This window comes from Selaginella moellendorffii, unplaced genomic scaffold (genome assembly GCF_000143415.4).
Source record: "Selaginella moellendorffii unplaced genomic scaffold, v1.0 SELMOscaffold_38, whole genome shotgun sequence".
Lineage (NCBI taxonomy): Eukaryota > Viridiplantae > Streptophyta > Lycopodiopsida > Selaginellales > Selaginellaceae > Selaginella > Selaginella moellendorffii.
In genome coordinates, this window is record NW_003314299.1 from 1,568,778 (window position 1) to 1,582,413 (window position 13,636).

Here is a 13,636-nt window from a genome sequence, read left to right on the forward strand (position 1 = left end):
AAAATTCCGTTGCCGGGAATTGAACCCGGGTCTCTCGGGTGAGAGCCGAGTATCCTGACCGACTAGACTACAACGGATATTCACATGAAGCATCTCTTCATCCAGCTTCAAGCAAGTCATTCCTTTCGTCGAAGATAAATCAAATACGTAAAATTACGCAAAGAGTGGAGAAAGTGTGCAAGTCTCGATATATAACTTATATCATCGTACTTTCTCTCAAACTTTGCAAACAAAAGCTTTTGCTGCTGGAAGAACAAGAGTAGAAAAATAACGAGAGAGGGACGAGAAAGAGCACCACCCCAGCTATAGAAGAAGACGATATCTCCGCCAAGAGCCTCGAAAGCCAAGCGGCGGTTGTTTTTTAGCAGCGCTTACTACTTCTTCACGACTTTGCCACCGCTACCGCCTTGGCTGCTACTTGCGCTTCGGTCAATGGTAAGTAGTATATGTTGGGCTTGGCGCTCGTCTTCTTGAACAGATCATCGAGAGTAACCATCGTCTCAGCCTCTGCAATGGAGAACGATGCTCGTTAGACGAGAAAGAAGAACGAAAAGAACAAGAATCGAAGAGGAGCTCACCTCGCTTTGGTGGTGGTGCTGGCTTTTCCTTGTGCGCTGGTGGAGCTACAGGCGACACCGGCGTGTGTGGAGACGGGAAAGCTGATCCCCCAGTAGTGCATCCCCGAGGGATGGTCACGGTAGGCTTGTCATTGCTGCCACTCTCAACCTTGAGCTTCACCTCCTCAGGCTCTACAAACTCTGCCACTAGCTGTTTCCCCCCTATCACAGGCCACTTCAGATTGTGCAGAGCATTTCTTGTAGCTACTGCTTCGTCTACAGAGGAGTACTGCAAGAATGGAGAAACAAAAACGTAAGCACAAACTCCAGGGGAAAAAACCAATGCACACGCATACCGTGACATAACAGTGCGTTTTGATCTGATCCATCCAAAAATCTGTAAAGTTGCCTGTGTCTGCAAGAAGATCTTTCAACGCCTTGAGGGTAAAAGGGCGCACAAACCTGTCAATTCTCAAAGATGTTGTGGGATTCTTATCTGAAGGTGACACTGCAAAGAACCGGGAGTGACTAAGTATTGTATTGCTGCGAAAACGAAGACACTTACCAATACGTCCGTTGTTGGCTGCGTCTGATAGAGGAGACACAACTGATCGGGCTGGTCTGTCAGCTAAAGGCCTAGTACCGACGGAATTACCACCTGCAAGATTAGAACCATCGTTAACAATCAAGTCTGGCGATACTTTAGGCCTTGTCTCAACATCTGCCCCCATATTTTTCCCTGAATTCCACCTGCGCTGCCTCTTGCTCTGATCTACTTGCTGTTCACCATCTGCAAAGAAAAAGAAAAATGAGTGACACACATTCACGACAGAAAAGAAACATTCAGGCACTTACTATCTTTTCTCTTCAGTCCCGCCTGGGCCTCAGCATCGACATCCATGGCTTTCGAATCACCATCCACATTATCCATACTCTCCTTTTCACTGTCCTTGATCTTCAGGTCTTCCTCCACACTGTCCCTGTCCTTGGAGTCTTCCTTGTCATCTTTCATCGCTTCGACGACAATCTCTTTCTCATCCTCCACCGCGTCTTTCAGGTCTTCGACGGCCTCGTTCATATCCTTCAAGGCCTCCAGAGTCTCATCCTGAAGGACGCTTTCGTTCTTCAAGTCCTCCACACTGGCTATCTCCTTCAAGCCTTCGTGCAGCACATTCTGGGTGGCGGCAAGGACATCCTCCACACTCTCGGCCTTTGCCTCGACATCCACTTTGATAACCACCTCTTCAGTCTTCTCCACGACTACAAAGCTCTCACCTTTAGCAAGCTCTTCCACCACGGGCTCTCCTTCGAGCTTAATCCCCTCTTCCAGCCCTGTGGGAGTAAGAAACTCGGCTGCCACAGCCCCTCCTTCGAGCTTAGCTTCCTCCTCCAGCATAGGAGCGGCCATGGATGGCATCTCCTCCACGACCTTGATGGTCGTCTCTTCCACAGTCACCACAGACTCCACCATCGTCTCCTCGGGAGCCGGCTGGTTCAAGTTCGTGACATGGACAGTCTCTTCCACCACCGTCTCCTTCACGAAAGAATCCATCTCACCCACATTGGAAACCTCGTCAGTCGTGGTGGTGACAAGAGTCTCTTCCAGCACAGAAACCGTCTCCTCTGCCACTGGAGCCGGAACGTCCATCTCCTCCTCCGCCACTGGAGGCGGAACTTCAATCTCCTCCTGCGCGGCCTTCACCGCAATCGCTTCCTCCTGCTGCTGGGCTTGGGCCTGAGCGCGAGCCATCGCCTCCGCCCTGACATTCTCATCCCGCAGCGCGGATTCCAGCCGCTCCACCAGCTCCTTCTTGAGCCCCTTGGGGCTCAAGCCGCGCCTTTTCAGCTCCTCCTTGAGCTCGGTCACCTTGAGCTGCTCGGGCGTCTTCATGCTCGCTCGATCGCTTGCCGCCTCTCTTTTTCCGCCCTAAAGAAGCGCTGGATCGAGGCGCCGGATCAATGCGTCTACCTCTGGAGCGCCGATTCTTGCCTGCCGGATTCGCGTCGCCGCCCAGCTCCTCGCACTCCTCACCTCAAACCCTAGGCGCTCATGGGAAATTAGGTCAAGAATCGGCAAGGCCCACTGCCCTTAAAGCATGCCATTTCCACTGCGACTTTCGCAAAGGTGTCCTTAACTAAGGAAGCGAAGATAAACGGCCATCAAGAAAGGATTGCTATTCCATATTCCTGGGAGAGAGAGAAAAAAGAGAGACCTTGGAACACCTACATTAAAATTTCTTCTCCAGCGATACCCTGTTGTAAGCTTTTTCCTTTGTTCGTCCGTAAAATCCGATGCTCTCTATAAGATCACGACCACCACCACCACCACCACCATCACTGGCTCTTCCAGATACCAAAAGATCTTTTTTTTCTTTTTTGCTGCTGTTGCTGCTGTCCTTGCTTTATCGAATCGCTCAAACCATCGTCGTCACTTCACTTCAATCTCTGCTGCTAAGTACTGCTGCGCACTGCTGCTGCTGCTGCTGCTACGATAAGTTTTGCCTCTTCATGTCCATGGCAGCGCCCTCTTTGAGCATGTCCTTTGCGTCGGTCTCCATGCCAAGCTTTGCCAGAGCCGCGGCTTGCAAGTAGAAGGCAGTGGGCCACTCGGGGTGTACGTACTGGGCTTGCATTGCGTCTCGGAGCGCTGCCTCAGGTAGCTCGCTCAGGAGATACGCCAGGCTTCTCCGTGCAAACACTGTCGGCGATACCATGGTGCCAACGTCCACAAACTGTCAAGTAAAGCCGACCTCAGTTCCAGAAGCAAAAACGAGAGCAAAAGAAAAGAAACAGAGAGAAAGGTACCATACCTGGGTGTAGCAATCGATGGCAGACTTGAAATCCTTGTCCCGGAAAGAGGCATCGCCTCGCTTTCGTGAATTCAAAACGTCTTGCATTTGCTTGGTCCACACTTGGAAAGAGAGCTGAAAGAGGAGGCATTATATCATATCTCGGCAAATCTCTAGAGGCAGAGAGAGGAAACTTACTTCATTGTCGGTACCCTCGTCGTCCTTGTACCCAGTCTTGACGAGAATCTCGTGAACTGCTGTAAGGTCGTTTCTCGAGCATGCCTCGCCGAGAGGGGAGAGAGCAAGCGGGGGCAGCGTTTCTCCCCGAGGGATTCCCATCAAAACATACGAGGGGACCTGGAAAAGCGAAAACCAGAAATGAGTATGATTGCAGTGCACGAGTTTTAAATCAGATTTACGTCTGCCTGCTTTTGAAGAGGCAGAAGAGCTTGAACTAGCATTTTAGCTGTCGGTCTTTCACGAGGTTCGTACTGCAAGCATCGTGACGCTAACCGCACGAGCTCGGTTCCATCGTCGTTGGAAAACTGGCCTTCCAGGTATGAGTCCATAAGCATCAAAATGTTCTTCCCACGTATCAAATCTAAAGCCTGCACACATGAAGAAGCACAGGATTACAAACTCACAAGCTAAGAGGAGCTTTGAATCACTCACGTGGCTTGGAGGAATGTGCTTCCCGCTAAGAAGATCCAAGAGAACAGTACCATAACTATAAATAACACTCTCGGGTGTTACTCTACCTGCAAACAGAAAACAAAGCTTTGAATACGCAAGGTGACAAAGGCACGAGAGCTTTACCTGTTCGCAAGTATTCAGGAGGTGTATATGCCAAGTTCGTGCTATAGCTCTTGCCGTCTCGGCTGTTCTTCATCAGACCGAAACAAGAGAGGCGCGGATCACCGTCCTGCAAAACAGCTGCAGTTAATGCATACACTAGGAGGGAACGAAAAGGATTAAAAAGCACCTGATCAAACAAGACCCTGTACGCATTCAAGTCGTGATATAAACGACGGTTATTATTGCTGCAATGCTCCAGTGCCTGTGCAATGTAGAGAGCCACTCTCAGGCGCATGCTCCATTGCATAGGTTGCTTTTCCCCTGCAGAGAGAAGGAAATGAATGCATGAATTCGCCGTTTTAAAGTCAGGAAAAAAACCACCCGCAATCTTACAGTGGAAAAGGTGCTTTGTCAATGTGTCGTTCGGCATGTACTCGGCGACTAGCAACCTCTCATCACCTTCGCAGCAGCATCCAATCAAGTTAACCAATCTCTCGTGCCGCACTTGCCCGACCCCAAACGCCTCGTCCTGGAAGTCAATCCACCAAAACGAAGTTAACAAGTGCGCTCATTGAAAACAATTGGATTCTACCCAGTACCATGAATTGTCTCGCGTCGGGCCACGCAGTTTTCGGAAACTTCTTCACGGCAATCCATCGATTCTGATCTAGCCTGCCTTTGTACACATGATTAGGAGCCTTATCGCCGCTTTCAGACACTATGTAGTCCGCACTAAACCCATTAGTCGCCTCCCTAAGCTGCTCGAAAGAAAATTCCCTGAACTGTGGCACCGCATCCACATCAGGCTGTCGACCATTCTCTGTAAAAAACAGAAGGAAAGGGGGAAAATTAAAAAAAAAAAAAACGAAGGAAAAACATCCACGCACCTAGCCCAGGAGTTTCCGGTTGAGGAGCTTCTTCGGCTGGAGACCCTTCCTTGGATACTCTGGAGAAACAGCAGCCCATCACTAGAATCCCTCCAAAACACCCAGATTCCTTGCTCGCCAGCTACAACGCCCCCCTGTTACTACCAATCCCTGATCGATCCGGGTGCCCCATTGCCGGCTTATCCCCCGTGAGCTAGAGATCCGGCCGCAATGCTTCTCCCAGCCAATGCAACCAGCTTGTCTGTGGTAGCCTCATCGAGAATGAGACAAATATCACAGCTGGAGCTTTAGTACCAGTGTGTCAGATCACTTCCCCTTCTCAAACCCTAAGCTCCTGGAGCCAAGCGCGTTGCAATCCCCGATCCAGCCGAAATATGTGAGATCATCACCCGACTCCTCCAAATCCGCCCCCGCGGCAGCGATTTCATATCCAGGAACCTCCTCCTGCTCCTCGCGAGCGATGGAATGCATCGACCGAATCCATACCTGTCGATGGAATCCCTGCTCGCCGCAGCTGAGTTCTCGCGCCAGCGCCTAAGCAGCGCCGGATTATTGCCTCTCCCCTCCCCCTGCCGCGGCAATAAACCCTACTCCGCCATAGCAAGCACAGTGTATGGAGATTGAGAGAGGAGAGAGAGCGAGAAAGAGAGAGAAGGGAGGAGAGAGAGGGGGGGACAAGTGAAAAACATTAAATGAATGAGTGAAAATGGCCGTAACGATCATTAGCTGGACATTTCGAGGACCGTCCACGCTTTCAATCGGCTCGTCATTCCGCATCGCGGGCCACATTCCCCTGCCATTCCGGTGCGGAAGACATCGGCAGCAACATTCCGGATCGCCACGGAATCTTACGCCGTATGACATCACCGCGAGAACGCGGCGGCATATTCCGGCGGTATTGTGCCAGATTTTAAATCGGGCATTGTCCACGTGGAAAGCTATCAGTGGCGAAAGTGTGCCACGTCGGCAGGGGCTGTCGGAAGAGACGGGCTATTTGGGCGTGTGAGTGTGAAAAGAGGTTGTCAGGCCGGCCACGTGCCCCTGCCCGGATGCCTGGCTGGCAGGCTGCCCGCCGGGCTGGCCACGACGACCCTTCTTACCTTGTTGACTGGGCATTTTGCGACCATGTGCAAGCATATGCCGATCAAAATGCGCAGTACAGTGGTATTCAATGTGTAAAAAATTGGCTAAGGGCATTTTCACTCAAGCAACTGGATAGATAGACTATTTTACTGGATATGTAAGAGTATTTTACACTATGGCAATTATATTTATAATAGGAAATGACAGTCTCATTTCATAATAACAAAATGATAAGTTTACTTTTAACTCACTCATAATAAAATGGTGAAGCAAACTACTCTCGGGATTTGCTCAAAGGTAGTTCTCGCATTTTCTATCTGACCTATCGTCCATAGCTGATAGGAGTGAATCCTCCGATACAGGGTTCAGCTGTGGCACGGCATTCGTGGGATTTCATGCTGCATCTTCTGCAAGAGCGTTAGAGCTGGGAAACTGTCCTGGGGCAAAGAAAATTTACGACCAAATGACATATGCCCAGATCGGGCATATCGAAGAATCCAAAAAGGTCTTGTGAGGAAAGCCCTACGCCTGGGCAGTTTTTTGGACTTTGCTTGCTGTGTATGCCCGGAGCAGGAGCACCAAAGCCGCCAAGAAAACTTTTGAGTAAGAGATCTCGGAGCCTCGAAGATCTTGGAAGCTTGGTTTCCTATAAGACCTATCTCCCAAGGCCAGGGAGCTCCACGCTGCCTGTGGCAGTATAGGGACGCTGGAGCTTGGTTTCGGGAGCAAACGGCATGGTGGAGATACATGTTATTTTAACTTAATCTACACACACCACTTGTGCATGGTCGATCTCCTCGGCCCATTTCCACAACGAAAAGGATAATTTTTGGGAGGCACAACAGCATATCTCTCTTCTTGCAACTCATGAGCACCTTGCATGAGAGGTAGTTTGTGCCGCCCAAAGTCGGGGAATGATTGAAGGCGTGGAGGTATTTTTACAAAGGCATTAGTAGACCGGTGGTTCTAGAAGAACGAGGTGGCAAGGAGATGCGCAAAGATACCCAAATGATTGTCTGGGGGATTTGGGTGCGGGCATTTGCGGTTGGAGCGCTGGAATGGGCGGAATTACGAATGTGACTGAAGCGCTAGTATAAGGTTTTTTGAGGTTTAAGCTGTGAGTTACCTAGAGAACTTTGGGTTGCGAGGGTGGGATTTCTCCAAGGCGTGGTAGTGTGAGACTTCCCAGCTAAACGCAAAAAGAATTCCAATGAAAACTCCGAAAGAGAGTTCAGTCATGCTTAAGGATTTCATGTCTCGCCCACACGGTGGATGTTTTTCAGCCGAAGATTAGTGCGTAGTTGTGCCTTTGGCCGATGCTTTGCATAACCCGGAGAATTTGCCACACGTGGACTAGGTGACACGTTCAATCGTAGGGGGCACAAGTTAGGGTGCCGAAATATAGTGAAAAATATATAATTTCTGGACATGAACTAGAGTATAAATGTTGTAGTAAAAGGTTATGAAATAGGACTCTTTAGTTAGAAAAAACAAATTTTGGTCCTCAATCTAGTAGAGAGGTAGAAGAGTCACAAAGGAGGACTAGCCTGGTATATCTGGGAGATCAGGGCTTACATGTGTGCGGGATTTCATGAACTTCAGGGGGATAGAGGTTCTGGTGTCAGGAACCTGATCTAAAGTTCAGATCTCCAGCAAATAGTTCCAAGAAATCTATGCTGCATCGGTATCAAAGCCCTCTGGACACACATACAGTGGGAATTCTGCCTAAGTTCAGCGGTGAATTGGATAGAGACCCTCAGCTGCATGTGGAGACTGCTAAGTCGTTCTTAGTGGTGATGGCAATTCACATTTTCCATACTTCCAGTTGTCTCTTTCAGGACAGGCACTCTTTTGGCAGCTCACTATTACGCAACAATATGCATTTCAATTCAACACATTCACAAAACTTTTCTTGACTTATTTTGAACCACCAATAGTGAACTTGACCACTAACAAATAGTTCATGTTAGAATAGGTTATCTACAGCTAAACCATATTCAAAGGTCAATATCCTATTTCATTCTCTCTTTTTGAAACATTGGTGTATTTTTTGCTTGAATCATTTGCATGATTCATAGTTAATTTTTTTTTCATTTATTTGTTAAATCCTCCTCATGATGACATTTGTATAGAAGCAATAGATAAATTTGATATCATTAGTAGTTTTTTGAGTTGGAAACAAAACTCAAGAAGAAATGAACTTATGGATTACATTGGGTTTTATATTGCTTACATCATAAAAAGAAAGAAGGCAAAAATTAAGAAAAGTGTTTTAAGAAACAAGACCAACTAATCAAGTGATTATAATTGACAATAGTTCAAAGATGATTTGGTAAAGGAGATTTAAAATGTATTTTCTGTGGAAAAATGAATTATATACCCTATTATATGCATTATATAAAGGGAGAACCAAGGTTTGGTAAACCCTAAGAAAAAGACCAAAATGACCAAAGAGTGGGCTAAATATCATTGTGTATGATCATTCCCTGATGACGGGAGGATTGCTAGGTCAGGATAATAGAATAAAAAAAGGGCTCTACAATCAAGTGATCACCTTTTTAGTTAGTTGATTTAGGTTGTAAAGGATAGAATTTTAATATTGGTATTAGAGCTTAGTGGCTGACAAGTGGAGTAAAAATATTTTAAAGGAATATTCAATATAGTGGATCTAGAGGGAGAACCAAAGATTGTCTAAACCTAAAAGAAGGCCAAAAGGTGGCCTAAATATGATTGTCCAGATGATCATTCCTTGACAAAGGGAGGATTGTTATGCACCACATCAGGATAATAGAACAAAGAAAGGGCCCTACAATCAAGTGATCACCCCTTTAATGGTGTAAGGAATAAGATCTTAGCATTTAAAATTTATTATTTATTACTTTAATTATAATATAAAGTGTTTCATTACTTTTTACAAAATTTACTATAGTTGATTGCTAAACTATAATCTAAATTTATGAGATAAAACCCTTTATTACATCAAAGTTTTTTTTTCTATTCTTCTAATGACTCTTTGGAATATAACAATGTTAAACTATATATAACAAAAAATTCAATTCATAATTTAAGAGTTTTGATTTTTATAAGCTTTGTAGTAAAGGCAATATTTACAAGCTTCCACTACCTTGTCAAATATACAGGAATCTATATAATTTTGGTCATTATGTGGTAAATTTTATATATTTACAAGAGATGGAGAGGTAAGATTGAATTAATTAAATTAATAAATTGAAAATTTAATAAATTCTTATTACATTTATTAAATTAATTCTTAATTATATCTCTACTCTAGTATAGAAGCCTTTTTATCTTGATAAGCCTCTTGTGGTCTAGATAAATGTGATTTATATTGTTATTTGCTTTAAGTTGGGTGTCCTCTCACATATATCAGTCACAAATTTGATGTCATACAATAGAATTAGCCTACTTGATAAGGAGTTATATACTAGGATCACTATTATGAATGAATGACAACATTATCTATATAAATCAGATTTTTATTTGAATTCAAACCATTAGTGTTTCTAGGATTTTAATTTTCAAAAGGAATTTTGAGGCAACTTTTCTTATTAGCAAAAGTTCTTATAGATGTCTATTAAAATTGGTAAAAGCATAGAGATGGCAATAAAGTGGCTGATACTTTATATAGGATAGTGAATTTAATTTGATTCGTGAAGCTATCAAGAGATCTATTGAATGAGCTTAAGAAGTTTGTTGACTTTGACTCCTTTACCATTAATGTGCATGTGAAGGTTTTATTAAAGGATATCTCTACAGATTTGAAAGGTGATAAATTTGTGTCATTAGAGATATAAAAAGGCATCCTAGTGAAAAAGGGACATATGTAGTTCCTCATGTTGATAAACTCATCAAATAAACCTTAATTAAGTGTTATGATATGCTAATTACTAAGCATCTAGACTGATGACATATATATTAATAAAAAAGTAATTCTTTTGGCTTGGAATGAAGTTTAATTGCTAAGAGATCATCAAAATCTTATTAGCTTCTATCATCCTTTATATGTACCCAAGAATAAATAGGATAGCATCTCAATATACAATATCATTAATTTGCCTAAAACTTTTTAAGGAAAGAATGTTATTTAGATTGTTGTGGATCGTTTAACAAAGATAGCTCACTTCTTCCTAATGAAGACTATAATTAAAACTTTTAAACTTGCTCAATTACTTATAGATGAGTTATTTAGTCTCTAGGATGGTATTATAAATGATTGAAATCCCAACTTCATATCCAAGTTTTAACAAACAATCGTTGAGAAGCTAGAGACTAAACTAAGTAGAAGTAGTGGTGCACATCCACAATCAAATGGGCAGACACTAGTATGATTTAGCATCTCATGATTTTGAGTTAAAGAATATGAATCAGATGTTAGAAGATATTTTAAGGTTTTTTATGTATAAACTCTTAAATTTGAACTTCCCAGTATGTCATCTAGTCTAATATTATTTAATATAAAGACACTTAGCCCTAAATATATCAATACCCTTAACCAATTGGAAAAGAGGCTACACTTTTGTTAATAACCCTTTCCTTTTATATTTGAACCCTTATAGACTATTTTTTTATTTGTTCTCCTTAGTTATTTATAAAATTTTGACTCTACAAAGTGTATGAGAGAAGTACCTACCTTTGCTTCAATTTTCTTATAATAACACTCAACAATTCATTATTTATATATCTTAATTCATAATGATGTATAGCTGTAAACCAAGATCTGTAATTTACTTATAATTTCTTGGAGGATATACAAGACAAGCTTGAATTAGTTAAGACAAGCTCAAGAATAAGATAAAAGATAAGTTTATGGGCATTGTCATCATCAAGAGTACAAAATTAGTATCAAGATTTTTCTTATGCTATTAAACGCATAACAGGCTTTAAAAAAAAGTGGCAATGTTTAGTTCAATATTATAGGTCTTGGATATCTTGCCGCACATAAGGATTATATTTACACTTTTGACTTACCAATTAATTTGAAAATTCATCTAACATTTCATGTGAGTAAATTTAGAGCGTGTTTACACTCTAGTGATGTTATGAATCAATTAATCATCTAGGTCCTAGAGATTAATGTTGAGAAAGTTTGTCTAGCTAATATTCTTGCTCAAAGGTTAGCAAAAGTAAGTTACAAAACAACTCACGAGTTGTTGGTTCAATTAAATGGTTATTTCATGAATAATGTTATATGAGAAGTCAAAAAGAGAGTGTTTCTAAATTTAAATTATAACTTAGATGATATTCTTGAGAAAGGGGAGAGATGAGTTCTATAGTTATATTGCTATATAATTTGAGCTATTGCTTTATTTATATTCTCTTGTTTATATGGCTTTATTGTCATATGAGAACATTATATTGCTTTCTTTCTTTCATAACTATTTGTCATAACATTGACGTTATCATTCACACATCTTTTCTCTATGACTATAGAGTCTTGAACTCCCTTCATGTAACGCTCATTTAGCTTCTCGAGACTACCATCCATGATTAGTTTATGAGGGAGGGGAAAATGACACAAACTATAGGAACACTTATTAGGGATTCAGAGTTGTTTGTTTTAAGTGTATCACATTCAGAAAGAATGAGCAAATTTGGGTTATAGTTGATAGGTTGACTGAATACATGAGGTTTATCCCTCTTAAAAGTACTATTATTGCTAAAAGAGTTATAACCAAATAAATATGTTAGTGAGGTTTTTTCTACTCATGAATTACTTTGGATATTGTTAGTGATCATGATACAAAATTTAATAGTGGATTTTGGAAAAATTTCTTTCATGGTTTAGGTACTACTCTAAGTTTAGTAGTGGTGATCATAGATGAGGAAACAGAATGTATTACCAAGTTTTTGAAAACATGTTATATACTAGTATTGTTAAAATTAGCTAGTGTAGTGGGATTAATATATACCTTTGGCAAAATTTGCTTATAATAATAGCAAGCATGACAACATTACTATAACATCATTCATTGCTATGTATGGATGACATCCTTGACTAATTGATCTTGGTATTTATTAGGTAGATTCTCTGGATTTGAATATTGATGCTCATAATTTGGTAGCTAAAATAGATAAGATTCTACATGATTGTTGAGGCAATCTTATGAAAATTCAAGATTATACCAATTAGCATAGAAGCTTTTGTCATTATCATATTAGGTGGTTTTTCTATCTACTTTTCTAAAGACTTCCATTACCTCTTTATGAAAAGGAAAAAGTGATAAAGTTTCATCTTATTATATTAGGCCATTTGAGATTATTCAGAAAATTAATAATATGGTATATAAGTTAAAGCTTTCAGTAGGTGTGTATGTACATCCAGTTTTTTATATGAGTCAACTTAAAAGACTAGGGTAGTATCAAAAGACTTATGATCATCTTTTACATTTATTGTTGCTCTTTAACCACCCAACTCTACAAAATAGTTCCACCTCTTTATTATAATGCATAGTGAACGTATTAATATTGCTTTGTCACTAGCTTTATCATATTGTTGCATCACTAGCTACAGTTCAATACACGTTTTGTGTTGAACGCAATATATTTCACCAAGTGTAATCTAGAGCATTTAAAGCTAGTGAATTTTGTTTGTGTAATTTTTGTCTTTGATTTTGATAAGTTTTGACATTATATAGGACATTTTATCAAGAGTAGGCCATCTACAATTTTTCATATGCTAACTCAACCAACCTATTTTACAAAGTTAATATGCTTATTGGATGTTGCAATTGCAAGTCTTTGACTTTGTCATCCTAACTGAGAATGAATACATATTAGCTAATGTCCTTTAGTATCACTTCTGTTAACTTTCATTGTTCCTCTTGACTTGGTTATGATTTTTGAGACATCTTATGGTGGTTTATTATCCTTGTTATACAAACTACTAACAATTCTATGAGAAGATTTTTTTCCATCCCTATCTCAACAAGTAAGATATCAACTTTTTAAAAAGATAGTGAAGTTTCTTTTGGTAGTTGATATTTTGTGGCATTTTGCTAGTTGCATTGACTCAGATGAATTTACAATTATACTCCAAGCTATGCATATCGCTATGTGGATAATGTTTGATTTGTTAAACACTTGGCTAGTAATTTGAGATGGTCTATATTAAAGATAAACATCCACTACATTATAAGTTGAGGTAATTTCTTGTGTTGCAATAGACTAGGACACTACAATAACTTCATCTATAGTAATTTTTCTAGTACCATATATCATTTTATTTGATCATAGATCTCATTTCCTTGGTTTAGTGGTGAATATCTTAATTCAGAAGTTCAATATCACCCATTTAAAATTTAGTACTTACTTGCCTCAAAAGAATAGACAAACAAAGATTACAAATAAGTTTGTAAAGTAGATTCTCTAGAAGTTAAAAAACTATAGAATAAACATGTTATAATGCAAAATATAAAATTATTCCCCTAAACCAACCAAAAGAGTCAAACTTAAAACCTGTTCTAATACCAAATGTAAACTTTTAAATTTAGACTTTCTGTGAGGT

General features: G+C 41.0%; 2 protein-coding genes and 1 non-coding gene across 4 annotated transcripts; all 3 read right to left on the bottom strand.

The window, feature by feature from the left end:
• Positions 1–4: 4 nt before the first annotated feature.
• Positions 5–77, bottom strand: TRNAE-CUC. The gene has a single exon. It is a non-coding gene; the product is annotated as a tRNA-Glu (tRNA).
• Positions 78–188: 111 nt separating this feature from the next.
• Positions 189–2,628, bottom strand: LOC9658691 (SAFB-like transcription modulator). 2 transcript variants are annotated; one of them, XR_002993363.1, is made up of 6 exons: positions 1,413–2,628; positions 1,123–1,347; positions 1,020–1,065; positions 914–972; positions 579–846; positions 189–507 (listed from the first exon to the last, which is right to left on the bottom strand). XR_002993363.1 is itself a non-coding variant. In XM_024683593.1 (5 exons), the coding sequence occupies exons 1-5, from the start codon at positions 2,446–2,448 to the stop codon at positions 383–385; spliced, it is 1,806 nt and encodes a 601-aa protein (XP_024539361.1). In that variant the 5' UTR covers positions 2,449–2,628; the 3' UTR covers positions 189–382. The 2 variants fall into 2 exon arrangements, 1 of the variants encoding a protein (XP_024539361.1); XM_024683593.1 differs by having other exon boundaries at positions 914–1,065.
• Positions 2,629–2,717: 89 nt separating this feature from the next.
• On the bottom strand, positions 2,718–5,694 carry LOC9659247 (serine/threonine-protein kinase BSK5). Its single transcript, XM_002978808.2, has 10 exons — positions 5,029–5,694; positions 4,741–4,961; positions 4,535–4,670; positions 4,329–4,462; positions 4,163–4,268; positions 4,019–4,104; positions 3,766–3,954; positions 3,545–3,703; positions 3,368–3,481; positions 2,718–3,289 (listed from the first exon to the last, which is right to left on the bottom strand). The coding sequence occupies exons 1-10, from the start codon at positions 5,105–5,107 to the stop codon at positions 3,044–3,046; spliced, it is 1,470 nt and encodes a 489-aa protein (XP_002978854.2). The 5' UTR covers positions 5,108–5,694; the 3' UTR covers positions 2,718–3,043.
• Between the last annotated feature and the right edge of the window lie 7,942 nt (positions 5,695–13,636).

Coding starts and splice junctions, on each gene's coding strand:
- LOC9658691 (XM_024683593.1), bottom strand. CDS start 2,448: ATGAAGACGCCCGAGCAGCTCAAGGTGACCGAGCTCAAGGAGGAGCTG. Junction 1,348..1,412: donor GGGACTGAAGAGAAAAGATA/GTAAGTGCCTGA, acceptor TTTTCTTTGCAG/ATGGTGAACAGCAAGTAGAT. Junction 1,066..1,122: donor AGCCAACAACGGACGTATTG/GTAAGTGTCTTC, acceptor GGTTCTTTGCAG/TGTCACCTTCAGATAAGAAT.
- LOC9659247 (XM_002978808.2), bottom strand. CDS start 5,107: ATGGGCTGCTGTTTCTCCAGAGTATCCAAGGAAGGGTCTCCAGCCGAA. Junction 4,671..4,740: donor CCGACGCGAGACAATTCATG/GTACTGGGTAGA, acceptor ATTGACTTCCAG/GACGAGGCGTTTGGGGTCGG. Junction 3,482..3,544: donor ACGAGGGTACCGACAATGAA/GTAAGTTTCCTC, acceptor CTCCTCTTTCAG/CTCTCTTTCCAAGTGTGGAC.